At 35.9% G+C, this 23,463-nt stretch overlaps 1 protein-coding gene across 4 annotated transcripts in view; it reads right to left on the bottom strand.

The window, feature by feature from the left end:
• The window catches only part of slc4a2b (solute carrier family 4 member 2b), a 47,973-nt gene extending 25,615 nt beyond the window's left edge, over positions 1-22,358 (bottom strand). Inside the window, exons 1-3 of one of the 4 annotated variants that reach the window (XM_032551012.1) lie at positions 22,152-22,358; positions 21,921-22,071; positions 5,862-6,034 (exon numbers count right to left, since the gene is read on the bottom strand). In XM_032551012.1, coding sequence (XP_032406903.1) covers positions 5,862-5,921 — 60 coding nt within the window. In that variant the 5' untranslated portion in view covers positions 5,922-6,034; positions 21,921-22,071; positions 22,152-22,358. Of the gene's footprint in view, positions 1-2,006; positions 2,260-5,861; positions 6,035-11,405; positions 11,635-21,920; positions 22,072-22,151 lie in introns of those variants that run through there. The other 3 variants (XM_032551010.1, XM_032551011.1, XM_032551013.1) reach the window with 3 other exon arrangements.
• Between the last annotated feature and the right edge of the window lie 1,105 nt (positions 22,359-23,463).

The raw sequence follows: 23,463 nt of genomic DNA, 5'->3' as shown, positions 1-23,463 counted from the left end.
CTTTAGGCTCTCTAAAGTAGTTAATGACAACTAAAGGACTTGACAGAATCGGAGTATGTATCACAGAAGTGGAAAGTTGAACAATTATATAAACAAAAGCGTCAACTTTGGTACAAAGTAGCCAAATATTGTGTAAACTAAGTTGCTCTGTAGCCATAAAACACATTCACCTATCAGCTTTTAGCAAAAGTGAAACTGTAAGATGGTCAAAGCGTCCACCACAAAGTGAGAGAGACGGCGATACATCAGCTGCTCTGCACAAGTTACACCATGTCCCTTTATTATGGGCTTTAAATGACAGTGCAACACAATGAAAGGTTAAAATAAACTGAGATTTTAAATTAAACATAACCCACATAAATAAAGAAACTGCCTGATTAAATAGTTAGTCATTAAAAGCAAAAACAACTTGGTAAAAACCACAAACTGATGCCATTTTGATTACAACAGGCAGAGGCCACATCCTGAAGCAAACATGTTCAAAAGAACAAAAATATCTGTTTAAGGCAGATGAGGGAGAAAAAATAAAGTCAGGAGAAACTGGAGTTTCTTCAAGCAGTAGTAGGGCAGTCGACACTCCACCCTAAACAGAAAAACACTTCATTGTAACACTTTTCAAATTCCTTCTGTGTTCAGTGGCAAAGAAAAAAAAATCCGACTTTGATTCTCCTAATTTCATGAGTTACAATCTTAAGAAAATAAACATTACAGAGAAAGAGCTCAAATCTTTAGAGTGTGGGTCAAATTCCTCAAAAACAAAAACAAAAAAAGCAGGAAGTCAAATACTATATATATACTATAATGGTATTTTCAGCATTAAATCTGCTCTAACAATTTGTACTTTTATGTAAAGTTACATTTACACTAGTGGTGTCCAAATTTTTTGCCCTGGAGACCAAAACTGGCAAATTTAAAACTACAGGCAGGCCACAAAATTCATTATTAAAATAATGCAAAAATGTTTGTCTTTAAAAAAAAAAAAAAATCTGCATATAAATTAAAGATCCAAAATCTTTTTAAAAAATGCTTTAGACCATTACCTTATTTAGAGAAAAACTAAATTTTTTGGGTCAACGACTGCTTATTTTGTTGGCCTAATTTTTACAGTTGTGGTCAGGATTACCGTAGTAACCATGTAATCAGTTTAATTGGTCCAAGTACACAGATCTAAATTTTATTAGTGCAACTAATCTATCCTTGTAATAAAAATCAATCTAGAAGGTATTTACGGATTGGTTTGTCACTATGAACAGTGAGTTCTGGTGCAATTAAATTTTAAAAGTGTCTAAAACTAATGTAAATTTATTCTAAAATATGAATAATTTTATAGAAAAATTGTCCTCTGCTACGTTTGTTCTGATTTGTTCTTTTTGTAGATTTTAATTCTGCATTTTCTGGTTGAGCCGTTGCATGTTTGGACAATCATTCCCTCTGGTTTTGGATGATGTACAGCTGGAATCATTTTTTGAGCTTACTTTTTTTTTTTTTTTTTTTTTTTCTTTTAAACTTTCGGAGAGTTGCCGTCATACGTAACCATGGCAACACAAAGTTGATTTAATTTCTCTTTGGGATAAATCAAGTACATTTGAATTTCTTCTTCCACCAATTTTCAACTGTGATGTTACAGCTTAGAAGAAACTGTCAACGCTTATAAATGACCAGTGTCAAAAAAAATGCAGAATATCTGGACAACCAGAGAAATGGACCTGTAGTGCAGAGGAAGCTGGCGAGTTCGTTCCGTTTGATTAAATATGAGGGTTAGAGCGGTAACCTAACTGAATGAAATGTTTTAAGGAAGCATGAAGCGTGAACTAGAGTAAATATTAACCAGACGCAAAGTTCATAAAGAGGTTAAAGTTACACAAATTGGGCTATATATAGACTTTGGAAGTCGGTACATTGAGGTTTTAGAATGATATCTTATAAAAAAGAAACTAAAAACTTAGAAACGATGCTCCAGATTCACACATTAACTCAAGCATGATATAAAAAAGGAAAAAACTCACCGTAAACGAGTACAGAAAGTCCATCAATACCACTGGGGTTTGTTAAAGAAGCCACAAACAAAAGTAGGAAAATTCAATTTATTTAAAACTAAAAGGTTTTCCACTCGTTGGTTGCTTGACCTGATATGGTCCGATGGAGTCAAAAAAACGACGTCACTTTAAGCGTTTAATGCGTCTTAGAATTCAAACAGGATTATGTGAACTCAGAGTACACATTTACTGACTGTGAGGGAGACAATGATTAACCTGCTGGGGTCAGCGCCAAGATGACAGCCAATAACCGCCAACACACAGTCACAGAGCAAACATTTTTATCTCTACGCAGCTTCTTCAACAACAGCCGTCAGATTCTGGTCCAAACATCTTAATGGGAACAAAATGCAGAAAAAGACGAATGACTGGAGCCAAAGAAAAGTTAAAGAAACTTTTGTTAAACGGCAAAAGAAAACTTGCAGGATTTTATCAATATTTCCTTTAAAAAGATTAATTCCTCATTCTTTATTATTATAATTTGAGAGATTTCGTGCTCTGAAACATCTGCATTTTAAATGTGTGTGTTTTAAGACAAGGGCTAAGATTTCCAGAATGTAAACAAAACTGGGAAAAAAAATGGTGGGAGAAAAGCAGGATCCACTTTAAAGAGATAAATATAAACTTAGTATGATCTCAAGCTATAGCCACTTAAGATAAATACAAATGTCCTTAAATTTTCCCCATACTTCATTTAACCATTTTTTTTCCATCACTCTATCAGATCACCAAATATAAAATACATGTAGAACAAATAAAATGCTGCATCTGCACTTTCTTGTTTGCAGAGGTAAACTGTAGGCTGCAGATATTTTGTTTAAGCTAATCTCAGTTATCCCTTACAATCCAAGCCTATTTTCCACCATTTACATTGATGTTCATTGAGAATAAATGGCATTAAATAGATCTTTATAGTTTTAATGGGAGTCAATGCAATTTATAGAGTTTTAGTGCAGTAAAATAGAGCCATAATATAGTGACAATGTTTAGTTTTTGAAGTTTTTCATGAACCTAAAACAACTTGTATCCATTTGCTTATTGAACCCACCAGAGTTCACTTCAATTGAGCCGAGACAGAAGTTTTTAGGTGGACCAGAGTTCATTTTTTGGTCTCCACACGAACTAGAGTTTGATTAAAGCGGACCAAACATAGCCAATCTGAATTAACCCATAGTTAAAAAGTTGAAGCAGTGGCTTTTTTGGCTCAGTCTATTTAGTTTTTGCAATGTCAGCATTTCCACACCCCCTTCACAGGCAGCAGTTCAGAAACGATGGCAGCCTTTCTGGGAAAGCCTCAACTTGAGATCATCATAAGAGCTCCTGTGAAATGAGTATTAATCAATACAAAATTAAAAAACAACAGATCTTATTCTTGGAAAGCGTCCCTGCAGTTCCCAGAGCTCCCAAAGCTGAGAACTTACAGCAATATGAGCGTAATAGAGCTCAGCTTTTTTTTACTTTAGCGCCGTTCAAAGTTAATCATGAGATGAGCTTACTGAGATGAAGACCTAAAGGTGCAGTAAAGAAGTGTAGGTTGGCTGCTGACCAACTGCTTTCTAACGCATAACCAGGAATCCTTACACAAGCTAGTAGTTACTAGCTCCTCCGCTTGTTTCTGTTGCCGTTACTAACTGTGTTTTCTTTATAAGTATTAGATTTTAAACAAATGTAATCATATACAGTGTTTCATGAGTAATTTTCTGTGTTTTGTACACATTTTTAATGTGGATTTTAGCTATGTTTAATTTTACAACTGTTAGCTGCTCATTGGAAACTATTACTTTGCAGTTTCAGGGTTATTGTATTTTATTTAATGTATAGGGGCAGAAGCTAGTAGACTGATGTTAACCACCAACTTGATTTTTTCGTTTGTTAGATTAAATGCAGTGAACCTGAGTGTTTCTGTTGTGAAGTCAACGTATTATACATACTTATTAGTGTTTACTTTTTGTACTCAAGTTTAGAACAATTGAAAGTGACTAGATCTATACAAACACAGCAAAAAAAAATGTGACAAACCAGAGGTGGGGACTCGAGTCACATGACTTGGACTCGAGTCAGACTCGAGTCGTTAAAATCACGACTTGAGACTTGACTTGAAAAAATGCTCAAAGACTCGGACTTGACTTTGACTTTCATGCCATTGACTTGGGACTTGACTCGACTTGAAGCTGTTTACTTGAAAAGACTTGATATTTTTTACTCAAAGTCTTAAAATTTAAAACACATTATTTATAAAGTGGCGTCATTAATTAATTTCACTCATTCCGTATCAATATGCGCAGACCGTCACTATGGTTTTCCTCTCTCCTTATGTATGTATGTGTACGTAGCTGCAGCACAACCAATCAAATTAACAGGATTTGGACGTTTAAAAAAACGCGGCAAAGCTACAGAGCTCAGGGAACGAAATACGAAATAACAGCTGGAATATGCTTCCGCGAGTAATTTCTTTTGGCTACGTAGGTTATGAACTTTCGACTAAAAAACGAACTGCAACTTGTAAAACATGCAAGAAGAGAATATCGGATGGAGATGCCACGACGTCCAACTTTGTCCGGCATTTGAAGCTTCACAAAGATCGGTAGGTGGCACTTTTCTTTTGCTGTAAGATAGTTGACTTTAGCTAACTTCGTGTTAGCATGTGTACTCCGGGTTAAATTGGTGATGATTTACCATAAATCCGGTCCTTCAAATGCCTCCACAAATAATGTGCACCGTGTTAGCTCAGGAAGCCGGTGGATAGTGAGCGGGGCTCCGGAACAGAAAGCAGATTCTGGACCTGAACACAGGGAACAGAGTCTCTCTGTCCCATCATGATGATGAGCCGGGTCTAGTATCATCTAAGGATGGTTGGTGTATTTGAAGACATCTACGTTGGGAAATTATATTGACAATATATTGTTTACTGCAGTCAGTGCATTAAGTCAACTGTTTTTGACTTAATGCACTGACCGGCGTGACTGTCACATGTCGCACAGAACCCATTTCCAAGTAGTATAGCTTTGCTGGGAAAAAAAAAAAAAAGACCAAATACAGTGACTGTCCCAAATAAATTTTGTGTTTAGAATATCTGTCCCATATTTACGGAGGACTGAAACTAACATACTTAGAAATAAAAGCAGAAAAATAAATGCACCAGACCTTCCTGAGTTTACTTGTGATAACTTCATTTATACTTATTTCATTTTTTGAAAACTATGATTGTTGTAGTGTTGATGTTTATTTATGAATAGAAGGAGTAAACTGAAGTCAAATGTAATTCATGAATGGCTGTAATTTATTTTCTGACATCTGTTTACTTCTGACAGATTTGAAGAATACCAGATGAATAAGAGGATCACAAATGAACCTCAAATACATATTTTAAAAAGAACAAATGGTCTATTATTTGAATTTTATGTATAATTGCAAATTATAAAAAAAAAATAAAATAAAAACGACTCGAAATGACTTGAAATTAAAGGTTCCTGACTTGAGACTTGACTCGACTTTTGCCTTCTTTACTTGAGACTTGACTCGGACTTGAGGACAGAGACTTGAGACTTACTTGAGACTTGCAACACAGTGACTTGGTCACACCTCTGTGACAAACACCAACTTTCTGTGCCAAACAAAACTAAGGAAGCTGAAGCAGCAGAAATTCTGCACATGGGTAAAGGGAACAGAAACCTTTGCAGCAAAATTGTCAAGCAAAACAAGCCCCAAAAACTGCTGTGAGCAGCAGGGGAGCTGCATTAATCCGCTTCATTACCAGCAGATTTTATCAAATGGGCCTGACCTCTCCCGAGTAGGGCTTCCCAACATGTTGCCGTGTAAACTTACACTGTGAACAACTGATGCAACAGCATCTGTAACCTGGTCGGGTGCGCTGGGGTTGCTCATGGCTCTGCAGGGAAAGTTGCTGTTCTTCAGGCTCTGGGAAGCTGGCTTGGACTGGTGTGGCTTTAGCCCTTCTCTTTCTCACTGGGACTCAGACAGCTTTTGGGCAGCATAACCTGGAGAAACACAAACCAACGAGACAGTCTTTGTTTACGGTTAAAGAGTCAGGGATTTCCATGACACCTGGAATAGAAATGGTTGATGATTTTCCCCTACTATCCACTGCCTGGCCAAAAAATTATGCAACTATCTTATTGGATATTTGCACAAGGACTACAGTCTTCCAACTGTCAAGTTATTTAATCCCAGCTGATGCAATAACTGGCCTCTCATTTCTTAACCATGTTGAAAGACCTATCCTGTGGTCATGGAAATTATGCAAGTCTGCTTAAGAAGAATCAAATCATTGGCATCAGGCAAAGAAAACATCTAGCAGAAACTGCTAAGATTGGGTTGAGAATTGTTTAGCTTTATTAAGTAGTATAAGGAAAGTGGTGAACCATCGTCTTTGAGGAAGACATGGTCTAAAAAAAATTTATTGTGTGATCAAATGTTTGACAACATCAGATTTAAGAGTAACAGAAGAAGCCATGTTTAATAGTGAAAGTAAGTGTTTTTCCATTTACAATATAAAGGGAACTCTAACAGCTGTGTGGCAATAAAAAAAAACACTAATCAGAGACTAAGCAGAGAAAAAAGTTTCAATTTGCAAGGGAGCATAAAGATTGGACTCTGGAGCAATGGACGAAGGTCATGTGATCCAATGAATTCAGATTTACCCTCTTCCAGAGCAAAGGCAGCTTCAGGGTAAAAAGAGAGGCAGGTGAAATGATTAACCATCATGATTATGATCAGAATCAGCAACATTATGAGGCCAAAAGGCTATCTGAATGTACTGAGTGACCAATGCAACACTGGATGGAAAAGTCTCGACACTTCAGAAGCTTATTGAAACAAAGCCACAGCAAATGTGTGCTATAATATAAAGGCTGCTAACAAAATTAGTGACAACTTTTTTGGGACCAGACTGTAGCTACAATGGGCCCAGATCTCCCTCAGAAAGCCCCTGAAGCTCCTATTCCCATTTTACAATATGAAGGTCAGCGTTATAAACTGAATTTCAACATACATTTTTGAACAACCATTGATGTTAATTCTACAGTGTTTCCAATTAGAATTTTTCAATTCCAATCTAAATACAAATCTAAGCCATTTATTGCAGGCCTTGTACCAGTTTTCAAATACTTTATAAGGTAATTAAGCATTTAGTCAGATAAGACCAAGATAACAGTGCTACTGTGCAGAGAAACCATTGATAAGTAGCAGATAATGCTTCTTCCAATGTCCACCTTCAGAAACTCTGAAGTATCTCACTAGCAACATCAATAATCGTATTCCTACAGTCCAAGCGCAAAGGATTGGACTCCTTTCTTTGCATTTCCAGTCTACTAAAGCGGGTGTTGCATATTTACAGCAGCAATTAGAGATCTTATAAACCTTCCTGGTGTCTGAACACAATCATATTAATGACCTAAATGACTGACGGGTTGAAAAAGAGGCATTAAAGCACTAATATGTAAAGAAACTCCAACCAATGTGCCAATTCCTGCACTGCAGTTCACAAGATAAAAAGGTGACAGATTCAAAAAGAGAAAGTGTTTGAGCTTGGATGTGCTTAAAGATTACTTTCTCAGTAAACCTAGACCTCACCACTCTGGAAAAGACAGAGCTCCCTACACAGGGATAAAGTTACCAAACCCTGGGATCCTGGGTAAAAGCCCTGGGAACCCGTTTATCTACCTCAGGGCAAGTCTGCAATAACACCGCTAGGATAACAACGATCAGAGGCAATAACAATAACACGTGAAATCATCATCATCCTCCAAGAGAGTAAAAAAAAAGAAAAAAAAAGAAAAACTGATTTAAATGTTTCTACCTGGTTCATTGCGGCTTTCAGTCGGCTGATTTAAAAAGTACTGACTGCTTCTTGTGCAACAGCTTCAAAGAACAGAGACATTGATGAGTGCCGACAGCGAATAACGACACGAGTCGAGTAGTTGGACACGTCTTTGCAGAAGCCCTGTACCTTACAAAACCAGATTTTCCCCTCAAACTTCCAAACTTTTCCGTGCTAGATTTAGAAAGGGCAATAAACGGTTTGGGGAAAAACCTCGTTTCTGAGAGGAAGCAAGTTTGAAAACAGGAAGGAGGTAACTGCATCAGAGTCAGGCCTCTGAGGAGTTTTAAAATCTGAAATTTCTTCTTGGATCGGTCACATTTGACAGAACAGAAAGAGAAGGGCATACATGAGTAAAAAAATCACAAGTACATAAAGAAGTAACTTTAGACAGTTGTGGAAAATGCAGATTCTGTGGACTTCCTATTTTAAGATATAAAGTCATAGATTGAATGGCAAGTTAACAATCTTCAGAAAATATCTATATTGTGTTGTATAAATACAACACAATAGATATAGTTAAAGATGACAGATATAGTTAAAGACGACGAGCTAAATTCTTAAAACACTTAAAACTCTCTGAATCATTTGTTTTGAGAGCTATGGATCTTCATAATTTACATTCAAGTTAAAAAAATGAAACCAAGGAGTTCACATTTGCAAGCTCAGAAATCCAGCCGATTAAAGTAAAACATCAAGTTAAAGCAAAGACGACAAAACGTGCAAATGAGTGAGGTTGGAGAGTGAATGGAAGTACGGCGGTCCGGTTTTACAGACCAAACATGCTGGAGCTCAGCTTAGGTTGCTAGGTAACGGCGCAGTGCCCGTCAATAGTGAGTTATCAAGATGTTTTTGAAATGGCTCATTTTCCAGACACCAAAAAAACAAAAATGGTTGGATATATATAGTTTAAGCGCTTGCGTTGTTTTTAGAAGCAATTGAGATCCATAAAAATTTGCAAAACATTAATTTTGCATCATAGGTCTCCTTTAAACTACGCCACCCATCAATGTTTTACAGAGATTTCATTCAATTATATTAATAAAAGTCACACAACCCCAGAGGAAATCTGAGGGAATGAAATGTAGACCTCCCTTTTTGGAGAGTGGAGAAAAACACTCTTGAAGATTTTAAGAAATACTCAAAATTTTCATCATCACTGTTCTCAGGTACAGATTTAAGTGATCACAACCATCCAGGATTGTTGATTATTCACAAGTACAATGACCTCAGGTGTTGAAAAATCTTGAGCTTGTCTGATCGGAGGATATTCTTAACACATTTATCTATAATTTATCATAAAAAAACAAACAAACAGCAATACCAAGAAAAAATAAACTGATATGAAATGATAAGGTCATGAGAACACAAAGTGAAAAAGGAGCCAAGAACCTTAAAGCCACAAATAAAATCTGATTAGTACGATCTACAAGGATTTCTATCCGGGAGACTTTTGTTTTAGCTGGGCTCCCACAGGGTTTACCAGACTGAACTCGTTTGTGATTATGGTCAAACCAAAACAACCTTAACTCTTTCCCCATTTCCTCTCCAAATTCTCCTTGAAAAGTCCTTGGATTGTGAAGACAGCAGCAGCTTCAAATGTACTTTGTTGTAACCCATCAAACCAGGAGTTTACATTGAAGTTAAAGATCTGCAAAATGCAAACAGGTTAGCATATCAGAGACCGAGCTGCTCGAATATCTTTCATATAGTGTTGCTACTCAAAAACAACAGCAAATTGATTGTGTTATTAATTTCCTTATTGGCTACTGGGAATACAAATGAAGGTTTTCTTAAAGAACAGAGCAGGAATGTGACTTTGTATGAGCATTTACAGAATATATCTAAAAAAAATAAAATAAAATTTACATTTTAAAAGGTAAATACATTTTTTTTAAGTTATCAGCCAATTTCAAAGCTGAAACAAAAAATGTCATGTCTAAAAGCTGTAGAAATGCCCACTTATTATCCGAAAGTAAAACCTCATACGGATTAATGTCTCACCAAAACATAATCAACCATTTCTTTTTTCATAATTTTGTTGATCATGCCTTACAGTGAATAAAAACACAAAAGTTCTCTGAAAATTAGATAACCACTTTAGACCCATTTTAAAAATTTATTTTTAACTAGAAAAGTTAGGGTCATGTTACTGTTTACGTAATCATGCAATGTTGCAATGTTCAGACCGTCATCAATACAACCCACAAGTGCCTGGGTTTGCTAAAAAGATCAGTGGAAGGAAGAAATAATGTGAAGATTGTGACAAAATCTGTTTACTTCAAGGAAATCCCTGACTTTGTTAAGCTAGTTATGGACCAAAAAAAGAACATCCAAAAGCATCAAGCTCTAGCAAATAAGAACTGGACTGTTAAATGTGCAGTGAATCCAAGTTGTGAAAATTTTGATGCCAGTTTGTTGGTATGCACCTTCCTTCCTGCCTCATGCTTTGACGAGTTAGGTTTTCTGTCTGCAGTCGGAAATCTTACGCCTCAAATTGTATTAGTAAAACCAGAAACTTTAGACTCCCGTGTTACGTCTCAGGAAAAGGATAAGAAAAAGCACAGCGGTCAGATGGCTGGACGGAGGTCATGAGCCTGGCTTGAACTCCAGACAAGCCGTTGCACGCGTCTTAAGCCGGCGTTCCGGTGAAGACGCCCTGACCAGGCACGGCTTCAGTCTGCAGCCCAACACGCGAGCGCCGGCCGCAGATTGCACAGTTCTGTGCCAGTTCAATCCGACAAGAATGCATAATTAAAGAACAACTCAATAACATGAAAATTATGCCAATAAAAAAAACTGCTTTTCACTAGAAATAGACTCTTGATCGCAAAGTTCAAAACTCAACAAATACAGGCCTTTACTTATAAAAAGCAGGACAATGAGAGGGAAGAAATAAAAAGTTTAGATCCTCATAAAAACAAGACTGAGGACTTAATTTGGATTTGTCCTGCAGACTAAGGATGTTTTTTGGTTTTGCCTTTTGAAGAATTTGTTTTAATTGTTGCTGAGACAGTTTAAAGTGAGACATAATTTGTCCTTTGGGTTTTATGTGGAACCATTAAATGCAACATTTCCTACCATAACACTAATTAAATAGCAGACTAATTGACTTAGAAACCACTTATCTTCAAGATATACATCATTTAAACAGCAGATTTATTTTTTTAGGTCAATTAGAGAATGTTTTTGCAACTGAAGCTATTTTAGTGGCGGTGTTTTGAGTTTTTTTCCCTAATTTGTGGAGTTTATCAGTACTTGTTTACATTTTGGTCAGATATAAAGCTACAAGCCCGACTCAGCACTCACCTCAACTCTACTGGATATTAGGAAGCCGGGATAAAAAACAGGAAAGAAAACAAACTTATGATTCATTAGGTAAACCCAGAGAGAACCGTCACCAGATGAATGATTAATCAAAATTCAAACATAATCAGAGAAGAAAAAGCAGAAGGAATGTGACGCAAGGTCAACTTAAGATAATAGAAATGACTTGGAAACACAAAACGCATCAATAACAGTATAAATACCTCAGTGTGCTTACTGCATGGAAGCCACCGCAGACATTCTAGTTTATTCTGACCTCTGCTGTGAAAGGAGCTGGTCAGACTGCAGGATGAACGCAAACAAAAAAGGGCAAAATGCAACAGAAATTAAAATATAGGGACAAAAAAAAAAAAATTCTGTTATTAGCATGCGGCGTCTCGCTGATCGCATGCAGTCCGGTGCGCACCGTCAGAGCTACAGGCTGGGACTGATAACACAACCTTCCTCCTTGGGATTATGTTTCCTCTTCCAGCCTGCTGACAAGCTGCCATGTGACTCCATTCAGCACTGAGTCAGAAGCTGCTGCTCAGGCAGACGGAGTCTGATATGTGTCTGATACACAAGCTGGAGCTGATGGAGGAAATCCAACCCAAACTATTAATTTTTCAACCTCAAAGAAGAGGTTTATTAGCAGCCTGTAAATGTTTGGAACAACTTCAGAACTGTGTATCTATTACAATATTTTCTTATTGCTTAACAAAAAATGGAAACTAGTTTTCCCATCTCCATGTTCTTCGGTTAAAACAAATAAAAATGGTGTTGAGAACTTTGCAATCAGTAAACTTCAACATACCAGCAGCTCCATTGTTATTTCTGCATAGGAAATGTAGGACAAGCTGATCCTCTATTTATTTACAAAATTATATTTAAAATAGGGCCGGGACTATAACACAATCATTAGTTGCATAAAATTTGTAACAGAGTAAAATCTAAATGCATTTAATTGCCACTTTTTCTCCCCCTTTTACACGTACAAAAGTCACAATGTGGAAACGTATTTACTTATTTCTGGTACGCCGGCATATCGACTAACGACTAAATGATGAAATTTAACGTCCGTTACTGGTTTTTGCAATTGTTGACTGTATTTGTTATGTTTTTATGACGTAAATCACTTTGAACTGCCTTGTTGATGAAATGCACTAAACGGATAAACTTGATTGAAATCCGCAAACAGCGATGGAAGACAGAGTCGCTTCTCTTGGCCCATTATTTTATCCTTAAGATTAAAAAAAGATGAGAAATGTAAGAAGTTTTATTGTTGATCCATTTAATGAATATATGAAAAAGCCCCCTGAAAAAAAAAATAATAAAAAAAAATAAAAATCACAGATCTGAGCTGATCAAGGCAAAATTAGCCGATTCTGAGCTCTGGTTGATCGATTCACCAATTTAAAAAAAAAAGCTGCCGAGACAGGAAGCTATGGAGCCGAGTTTACAAAAAGGTGTGAGCAGCGCTCCATAAAACAAAACAAAGATGATATAAGTCACCGTTTCATTTGCATCCAGATCAAGTTTGCGATGAGTGTAAAAGACTGGCTTATTGCCAGAAGTTACAAAATCATGTGATTGTGACAACATTAGGAAATACTGCAACAATTGAGACCTTTTTGCAACTTCTGTTTCTGTGCGTCCAACAATCTGTCACTTTTTGGGCATTTTAATCTACATGAAGTGTGTACGATGGAGTATTAGGGTCTGGAGAGATACTTTAAATTATGATAATAAAATTATAATCTTATATTAGCAGAATAAAGACAATCTTACCAGAGGAACTTTGTAAAAAAGTTCCAATCTGTGACTTATGACTTAATATCTTAAAATAGGAAGTTCACAGAATCTGCATTTTCCACAACTGTCTAAAGTTGTTTTCTGCTAATAAACCTGCTAGTCTGTGTGATTCTTTTGAAATGGACAGATGTTTTCATAATCGTTTCAAAGTCCTATTTCTGATCTTTTCACACATCAGCATCAAAGTACGTTCTATTATTAAAACCAATAAAGTACAATTTCACAAAATACTCAACATTCCTCAGTTTAAATTGTTTTTCCTTCCATGTTGTCATTCTCAAAATTACTACTACTGCTAATGTTACGACTTCAATTAGCTTATATGTCACTTCATCTATTTATGTTGAAGGAAACATAACAGTCTCTTCTGTTTGCTTGCTATTAAAAATAATTTCACACATTTATCTAGAACGATAGACATGATTTAAACAGAAAAAGGGTCAAATAGGGTATCCTTTTTAATTTGATAAGTAAATGAACAAGATGGACATTCAGGAAATACTGTTTAAATAAAGTGTGGTTTAAAAAGAAAAAAAAAACAAAAAAAACTTGCCATTGCTTACATTTCATATTTTTAGTGATATAAAAAAAGATTCAAAAATAAAAAAAAGCCTCAATATTCCTTAAAAATATTGAAGTCATTTAAAATTGTTGCAAAGTTCACATGTGAATCATATGGAGCGTTTTCAAGGAAGTACTGGGTCTATTCTCAGAACAGAAATGACTACATTCTCCTGCCCAGACAAGAAACCAGATAAGGCATCAAAGATGAAGCAGACAGGTGACCCAACGGTGTGGAAAATGTTTTTGTAAAGAGATGTAGGGCAACAAGAAGTGTAACAAAAAGCCTTGGTTTAGTCACCAACTGAAAATAAATGGTGAAGCCATCAGGACTGAGAATAGTCAAACCAGGTAGATCACTTTTCTCCTTCTTTCATAACAAGAGCCAGTTTAAAATGCTGAACGTATTGCCAAAAAAACAGCTGGATGGTTTTATTAAAATGTTTAGGGTTTTTCATAAGCAGTTGAGACACAAACGGAAGTACAGAAACATGAAAATTTAGAATTTTTGATAATACGTCCCCTGTAACGCTTTTTCTTAAATGCTCAAAACTTTAAAGACTTTCCCAGAATAATTAACAATAGCTGATAGAATCAACTACTGTTTTATTTGTCTACAGAAATATCAGTCAATCAGATGTTAGCACATCGTATTTATAAATCTAGCATCAATTGCATTTGACAAAACATAAAACAATGTCTACAAAGAATCAACACTGTTACAGAGTCACTCCTAAAGTCTCAAAAGCCACCAGATTAACAGCGTTTCCCAGCGGACAAAGAACAATCCTGTGATCTAAACATTTTTCCTTCTCCATGTGTGCCAAATAATCAAGCTCTGCATTCCACATCGGCTTTTATAAAAGTCGAACAGCCGCAGTAGGAGTCTATGCGAGACATGATTGTTTGTCCCCGGGGACGTAGGCTCAATGTGGAGTCACATGAATGTCTTGCGGGGGGTGGGAAGAAATGAATTCAAAGCCACAATCACCTAAAAGCCACAAAGCAGACCTCAAAGTGCGGAGCTCCCCTCAGTCCAAACACTGAGCTGATAATAGCATCATCCACCATGGTCAGCTATTTAAAGAGTTGTGACTTCAGTTTGCATAATTTAATTAGTCAACAAATGATACACTTAGTTTATACTAACCAGAACATTCTTGCGTCTTTTGCAAAGTTTTATGTAGATTGATGGTTGTGGAACCAAATTTTAGAGGGCATGATACCGTATTTGATCCAAACCCTTCTATGCATTCCTCCAAACTTACTACTGAAACAAAAACCTAAAATTAAAAGTTTGACTTGAACTTCTAAAGAATAGTACGCCACTTTTAGTTTTTCTGGCTTTTATCTTAAGTGTCAACACATTTTGCTAGGGCTTCCTTGAGCTTCCTGTTATTCTTTCTCATTTCAAACATAGAAGGAAAATCAAAGCTCAACAAGCCAAACTGAGGATCAAGAATTAAATGGGGGGAAACGAATGTGGTTCAGCTGAGGACAGACTCGGGCTGGGCGATATGCCTCAAGAACATTTTTTTCCCCCATACCATAAATTATTTAAAATCTTTTTTTTTTTTGCTTTTTCTTGTAATATATATATATACATATACACACACAACATTTTATTTGTCCTTTTGAACGTTGCACAACAGTCAAGCTATGAGAGTTTGTTTACTTATGAAAACGTAGTCACAATATTAGCAGAATAAAGATGTGATTTTTAAGTTACAAGGAAAACGTAATTTTGTTGAGAAAAATAAACTTTCTATTCTTTCAGAATAGACTGGTATTTGCTCAATAGTGTCAGAGTTCTGCTACTACTAATAATTTGATGCTAATTTTTCAAAAATGAAATATTTGTAGTTAAACTTACACTAAAGTACCACCTCACAAGTTAACATTTTAGTTATTTTCTGTGTTTTAGTTCGCATATTACTGCTTATTTTCCCGATATTATGACTTTATTCTTCTAATAAAAAGAAATATATTTAAAAATTCGTAGACTAGCCCTAATATTCCGTCAAAGAGTTGATCTAAATTCAAACATCTTGTCTTGTTTGACAAGATGTTTGACAGGGCCGCCATCTTGTCAGACAAGATAGCGGCCTATAGAAACACAAGGAGTGCATTGATTAAATAAATAAATAAATAAAAAATAGAAATTCCAAAAATTACATCTTCAAAAGTCAAAAATTCAATAGATAAAAAAACAAATGTCTATCGCCCAACCCTAAGACAAACCAAACAGAAGAAACCATTGGTGCATAAAAGAAAATTAAAATTGCATATTAAATTTCATCTGATATGTTAATTACCCTCACCCAGTCACTTCCCATGTGACCAGATTAGCTTTATATTGTTGCACACCTGCTCTCTGGGATTATCTGCATCTTCCGTTCATTTGCCTCAGAGCGTTTTTGGCCTAAAATAACCCAACAGTTTAAAAGTCACCCGGAAACTTCCTTTTCCTTCCTTTCAACACTCAGACATGTCCAACTCTCTGCTCAGGGACGCATCGCCTTCACTCAGGGTTTGGTGGCTCCCTGCTCTTCACCATGACTGTTTTCTGTCTGTGAATCTCAGAGCCAACAGCTGCTCAGTCAGTCTGCGGCCATCTTTATCTCGCTCTTTGTCCCATCAGGGCGTCGAGCTGCAGCGGCTAAGACGGCACCTGTCATTTGGGAGATGACGGGATTTAAGCTAGGAATTTTATTATGCAATGAAGCTGTTTTTTTTCCCTTTTCTACAAAGATGAAAACATAATCAGAAGTCATCTGTTTAATTAGGATTGCATGATTAGAAGTGTAGTTATTACAATTTTATAAAGAGTCATTGTTTTTAATTAACCAATTCTGATTCCCCTAGAATTATTTAAAACAATAAAACTATTCAACATTTATTATATTCTGAATATCTTCTGTGTCATTTTTTTCCCCCCAGTGTGGCAACTTTGAATCATCTTCGCTCAGTAATTGCGGCCACACTGAAGAGTGATATTACCGAGACCTGGTAAGTGCCACATTCACTGATCGGGAAATTATATTTTTTGTTGTTTCCAGTCACCACACTCAGCTGTTAAGCTGGAGAAAATAAAAATATTTTTAAAAAGTAATTTATGGTTACCATTCAAACCTGGAGTTATCCAAATTATCTTAATATTTAAACGGAATGCATTATGCAAAACTCACATTTTGCCCATTTTTTTAATACTTCAATTTTGGTCTCAGCTGCTTCTAAAAACTGACCAAGTGTTTATTTAAAAAAAAGGAAAAAAAGGCATTTTCTGGCAACAAGTTAATGTATTTTTGTGTCAGGAAAATTAGCTGTTTTGCCAGGCTCTCCGCCGATACCTAGCAACCCCAGCCTGTTGCCTAGCAACCCAAGCTGAGCTCCAGAACATTTAGTCAGCTAGTTTTACTGCTGTATGTGCTACTGGAAAAGACAAGTTTTGTTTGAGTTACCAGAAACCACTTGCTACATTTTTGTTGGTTGTGCAGGAGGCTCTACTTCTGCTTTTCAAAGATGTACGGTTGTATAATTGTGCATCTGTTTGCAGCCATTTTCACATGCGAGTGTACATGTTGAGTTGGGGGCAGGGGGTGTGGTCAGCAGCTTATTTGGATTTAAAGTGACAAGAGGCCCCAAAACATTTCATTCTGAAAGGAGCTCAACAGAGTCCGAACTTAGACTAAAATCTCATTATCTAAGAATAATTTTGTGCAAAACAAAAAATATAATGAACATGTTTTGTATAGACCGATCCTAACCGTTCAGGGAAGCATAATGGGTCATCTTTAGTTTCATGGGTAGTAAACTTCACGTCATACATGCCCTTACTTGGCATATTTAACCGTTGTTGCATGAATGAATGCAACTGCAAAACAGCAAAGTCTTCAACAGATTTTTGCTGAGTCATTTAATCAAAACACAGAAAAGCTTGGAGAGAGTTTTGATGGTGCAAAGCAGTCACTGTGGTCAATGAAGCGGGGAAGAAACTAAAGCTTAGTTAATGATCTCCGTCTCGACCCCTAAAAACACAGAAACCAGTACTAATGTGACTTCATTTAGATCTCCTGTTTTGTGCTGCCCAAGTTGTAAAAAAACAAGTACAAGGAAAAACAAGTTTGTCCTTCCAGTCCTTTGCTATAAATTAAGGCAAAGGAACACAGGAGACATCTCAAGGATAATGTTTTATAGAGGTTTAAAGAAGGTGTTACGACTGGGTCAAAGTCATAACAAAACGGGAGACCATGCAGTTGTTAAAGTACATAAAAAGGGATATTTATTAACAAAAACAACAATGGATTGTGGATGTCAGTATCAGTGGTGTAATGCAAATGCTTGGATGTGTTGTATGAGTGCATATATATGGAGCCCTCCAGGGGAACTCATGTAGGGGACACAGAAAAAAGAAAAAGATCCTCTGTTCTGAGGAGACAAACGTTTTGGCCTTTATGGAAAATGCTGCGTGTTGCAGAAACACATTCCTCTCTACCTCTGCAAAGATCGACAACATACCGATACAGTAATTCAGCCATTAGTTTACCTGTTGCAGCAGGGACAACCAAAACAAGCAGAACACCAGAATTTAGCCATAATCATGTAGATTAAAGCATATTTATGCTAGAATGGCCCAGTCAAAGTCCAGAGAAGGACTTGAAAATTGATGACTAATGTTCTCAAACCAGTCTGAGTGAGCTGGAGTAAACAAAATCAATGAATTAAAAAACAACATGCATGCATAATTTCTCTTCTACTTCCTTTATGTTTACCACATTAAAATACTAATTAAAATTAGTACTGAAACAATTTGCATTCATCCTGATGAATAGATTGTTGGAATAGGAATTGATTAATTATCAACTAGCGTATATAGATGCAAAAAAGGAAATTTACTGAAAAAACTGTAAATATATTTTAGTCAAAACACCAAGTAGATAAGTTTAAGCTTTATCCGTGTCAACTTTACTAAAGAAATTCTGTGTTATTGCAATTTAGACAAAAAAATGTTTTTCTTATTTAAAAAATGTATTTGCACCTTTTAATGCATCTCTAATTTTATATATATAAAAAAAAACACTGAAGTGGTTAAATGAAAAATTTGTAGCCCATTTTTTAATCCAATTAACTGTCAGAATAAATCAATTACTAATCATAATTTCATTTAGGGCTGCAACTAATTAAAATTAGTTGTGAAACAACAAAAGTGGAAAAAATGTCTGCAAGTAACTGCATGTTTAAAAAAAAACTGACATGGTTATTTTTATGCAGAAAACAATATTATAATGCTTTTAGCAAATCTGTGGGTTTAATCAGCATGAGAGCAAAGCATTAAGAAGCATATTGATCAGCCAAGTCTTAAATATCAGCAGTAATCGGATAATAAATCCAAACATCCAGCGCTGACTAATGTATAACAATCAAACTGTTTCACCGTCATTGAGCCGTGAACAGAACGAACAAAGAGACAAAAATTTTCATTTTTAGCACTAATTCACCACTAATGCTATAATAACAAGGCTTTAAAATACACAATGCAAGAAAATTGAGTCATGACAGTCCAGCCTTTCTTTAGGCTCCCCTGAGAGCACTCCCATTGAGTGACAGTTTCAGGGTGTGGCTGCAACAAATTGTGCAAAGAAAAAAAAAAAAAAAGAGAGACTTTTCTCTCCGTTGCAGAAACCCCAGACTGGATACATTCTCACACAAACAAAACAAAGGTCTACCATTTGACCCTAAAGTGTCTGTGATAAAAAGGTTGTTTATATTTTCCCTGGGAGTCAATTTGAGTGATTATATTCTGGGTTGGAGATACGCAAACCAGCAGCGCTCTGTTTGCAAAGGAATGGGATTTAAATTGAATAGAGCTCCACAGCTTTAGATAGTAAACAGGACTAAAATAATAGTGTTTAACTTTAAGGCTACATATATTTATAGAAAATTGGAGGCTTTGAGAGTAAAATACACATAAAAAACAGAGAGTCTGGTTTAAAAGAAGAAAAAAAAATGCTTATCAGGCTTTTTCCTCCTTCCTTCTTTCTTTTCTGCATGAACAAGCAATTCACAACAGGAATGTGAAGATGTCCTGCTCAACCGTCTGCGCTTTAAGCAAGTGAAATAAAAACTGATTAATCTGTTAAATATATCTGTTTGTTATATTCAAGAGCCGAGATGGATTCATCAGATAAGTTTAAGCATCTTCCCAATAAGAAATAAAAGGAGTCGATTTGAAGTTTTCTCATTTTTCAGGTCATAATGACTATTACGCTACATCACTGAGGTGATATTTAGGGTAAAAATGTTGCAGTAATTTGCTTCAGATAGATTTAACAGCTGCTAGGAAAGATAATCCCTTAATCCGACATCTCAGCTTGTCCTCAAATTGAGTCGTCATCTCAGATAACCTGCAGATCGTATGCAGATGATAACGCAAAGTCAGCAGAAAAGGCACATCCTTCCTCTGTCCCCCAGATGCCTCGTCCTCCCGATGTTTATTGTTCGAACGCAAAGCAAAGTGGCTGAAACCGCAAAGCTAGAAGGCCAAAGAAATTAAATAAATCACATTTTACAGCATAAAAACACGCCGAGACTGGACAATAAATCAATCAATAATATATAATCGCAAAAGAGACATGATCAATAACAGATAATACATCTGATTGAATATTCAATATATGGAATACGATTCAGAACCGCACAGAATTCTGGGAGATGTAGGCAGAGGAAAGGCTTTAGCTAAGCAAGTGAGTTTTGTTTTTTTATTTTACCAGGATAAAAACTGATCTAGATTAAAAACTTATTTTTCAAACGGGTCCTGGTGAAAAGGCAGCAACAAATGCATAAAAAAAAAATTAAAAGATGTGAGGATAGAGGGAAAGAAACAGGACAGGCATGTTGGTCTAACATGAGATGGAAGAGCAGGAACAGCCACCATTAATTTTATTTTATTAAATTTTAAAAAGTGCATTAGTAAGATTTGAAATTTGCTTTATGCTATTGAATAATGCTTGATCAAATAATAGAGGTGTGACCAGTTAGCTGTGATTTCTATTGAAAACAGTGTTGCACTCCGTTTCGTTTCTTTTGTTTGTTTGTTTTATACAAATGGACGAGTGCAAAAGAACATCAAGTTTCAATAGTTTTAACTTCCTTCCAGAGTCCAGGCTGCTGTTCAAATGTTTATAATTTCACAATAGGAAATGTATCAACAACTGGCTGCTGCTACTGTTGCATTTACTACACATCAGACATCTGTGTTTTCGCTTTAGCCGATATGAAGCTTAATATGAAGTTAAAGTTTCAAAGTACATAGTTCTACCCCCGCCCAAGAACAATTCAATATTTGAATTGCACACCTTCTGAGCAATTCCAGTCATATTTTACACCAATCACCCTGAATAATAAGGTTTTTACATCTGAAAATCCAACCATTTTCTTTCCACTTTACAATTATGCACATCTTTGAGTTGTGCCAGGGGCGTCACCAGGCTTTAAAGACAAGGGGGCTCAATCCCCAGGAAATGACCAGTTTGTGAGGAAATGTAGCAAGTACAAATCATCTCAAAGAGCAACAAAACAAAAACGTTTCTTTCTGTCTTCACTTTTCAAAATAGTGTTCAGGGTAACGGAAACCCCTTTATTACAAAAAATCTATATCAACAAACATTGAGAAGATAATTATAATTTTCTGTGGTTCAGGATAAATATTCAAGATGCACATTTTAGGCTTTAAAGGAACCTTTTCACCAGTCATCTGACTAATCACAATCAATACATCCTTCCAAAAAGCTAACACTGAGGACAAGCCCACATACAATGAAATAAAGAACCTTTTTGGGACGTACATTTAATGCAAGTGTCAGGAATATTAGGGTTAAAGTGCCCGACAAGCTTTTTTTTTTTTTTTTTTAATTTCCCCTTCAGTGAGCTGGAGCTTTTATGGTTTCATTGACATTTCTTCAAGTTTCTGGAAACCATTTGTCAAAGCGCTGATATTTCCAAATGGAAACTCTCTTAAATACCAAAGCTGCTCTTCTTCCACTAAGCATTCAGGGTTAGTGAAGCCATGATGAGCCATGATAAGCCATGATAAGCCATGATAAGCCATGATAAGCCATGATGAATGAATGCTGAGTAAACGCTAACCACTCCCCTCTGCTTTATTGAGAAACAAGGCAAACATTAAAGTTTAATTTTATTGCCTCATTAACACGACCCTCGTGGTTGCGGCTGCTGTCAGCTTCCCTGCTGCTAACTGCTACCATCCCTAACTTCACTGCCATCACCGCTAATTAATCCCTCAAAAAAACTAATTTAACCATCTCCAGAGACCTTTTCTGCTCTCACCCCACCTTTCTTTACATTACCTGTTCAACAAGGCGGAAAACAAAGCCGATTCATCCGATGGTGGAGTTGCTGTTGAGGGATTACTCAATGTATGTGTGGCAGTCACTGGCTGTTAAGAGGAGAGTCTGTCCGTGGGAAAAACGAGCTAACAGTCCGAAGTGGTTGGTAATCCTGAAAAATAACACATTTTTCATTAAGCGACATGCCTAAAAAGCTCAAATTATCACAAAGAATAAGACTTATTTACTTACCGGTGCCTGGCAGCGGTACTCGCCTCAAACTCTCTGAATTACTCCCCTGTGCCGAGTCAAATAAGAGCAAGAAACTCACGTACTTCCGGTGGAAAATTCAAATTAAGGTCAAGGAACTCAAACCCCACACATCTGCTTTCGCTTTGCTATCAATATTGGGTTTGAAAATAACTTACTACGCTTAATGAAAACCATACAATAACACAGAAAGATGTGGGGTGCTTTTACAAAGTTTCAAACTACGATCTGTGCTTTTATTTTGAAATTCAAACAACCAAGCTCCGGTTGGTATCGGAAATAGTTGCAGTCGCTGTTGCGATCATTGCTGCGCATGCGTAAAACGATTATTCATGTTTCTGAGTAAGTGCGTCTTTCCGTTATAATTCCTGTCACCCTCTAAGATAAATGTCACGATATAAAAACGAATAGCTAGGTTATTGTTTTAGAAATAGTTGAATTATATAACTTCCGACATTAAAAAAAAAGATATAATAATAAATTAGGATTTAATAAAATAATCAAAAACTTATTATTTTAACAAACAGACTGGCAGCCTGATTAGCGTCACACTACTTTATCAGTAATGCTATTTCCGAACACAGAGTAATTTCCACAGAAAAGTTTAAAAGCAACATAAAAGATATTTATTTTTCTTGCGTATTTCACTTTTTCTCTGTCACTTTTAATAATACTGTATCTCGTTCTAACGTTGTCACCATTCATAAAAAGTTGATGAATTATTAATTACTTATCATAATAAAAGTTTGCTCTTCCGATAAACACATTTAATCTATATTAATCACAAAAATAATAATGTGGAACCTAAATAAATTAAATTTGACTGAAAGTATTTGTGTTATTGCTACCTATAAAAGTTTATCTTTAGATTAAGCCAACGTTAAGATCATTTGTCTCCCATGTAAATCATATCACTCTCTACAGTATCTGGTGTAATACTGTATTAATTAAATATTATAACGAAGGTCAAATTGGAATGAGTGTATTTGAATTTGTTTCCGTCTTTGTTATTAATATAAACTGGATCTTTTTGCTTTATAAAAATCCTTGAGATCACATTTGTTGTGATTTGACCCTATGTAAATAAACTGAAATTAATTAAGTAAAACAAGTGATCCCTTCATAGTGTCAATATTTCAGACCCTTGTTGACACTTTTACTGCTCACTCGTTACCTTTTTAGGAAATTAATAATCACACACCTGGACATCTGCTCCTCATTTTCCCCAATTAGTCACTTAAACGCAATTTATCTCTCTTTAATGGTTTTATTTGTAATGGTCTCACCTGTAGTA

The sequence above is a fragment of the Xiphophorus hellerii genome, chromosome 21 (genome assembly GCF_003331165.1).
Source record: "Xiphophorus hellerii strain 12219 chromosome 21, Xiphophorus_hellerii-4.1, whole genome shotgun sequence".
Lineage (NCBI taxonomy): Eukaryota > Metazoa > Chordata > Actinopteri > Cyprinodontiformes > Poeciliidae > Xiphophorus > Xiphophorus hellerii.
The sequence above is the reverse complement of the archived record's forward strand: the minus strand, read 5'-3'. Positions and strand labels throughout refer to the sequence as shown.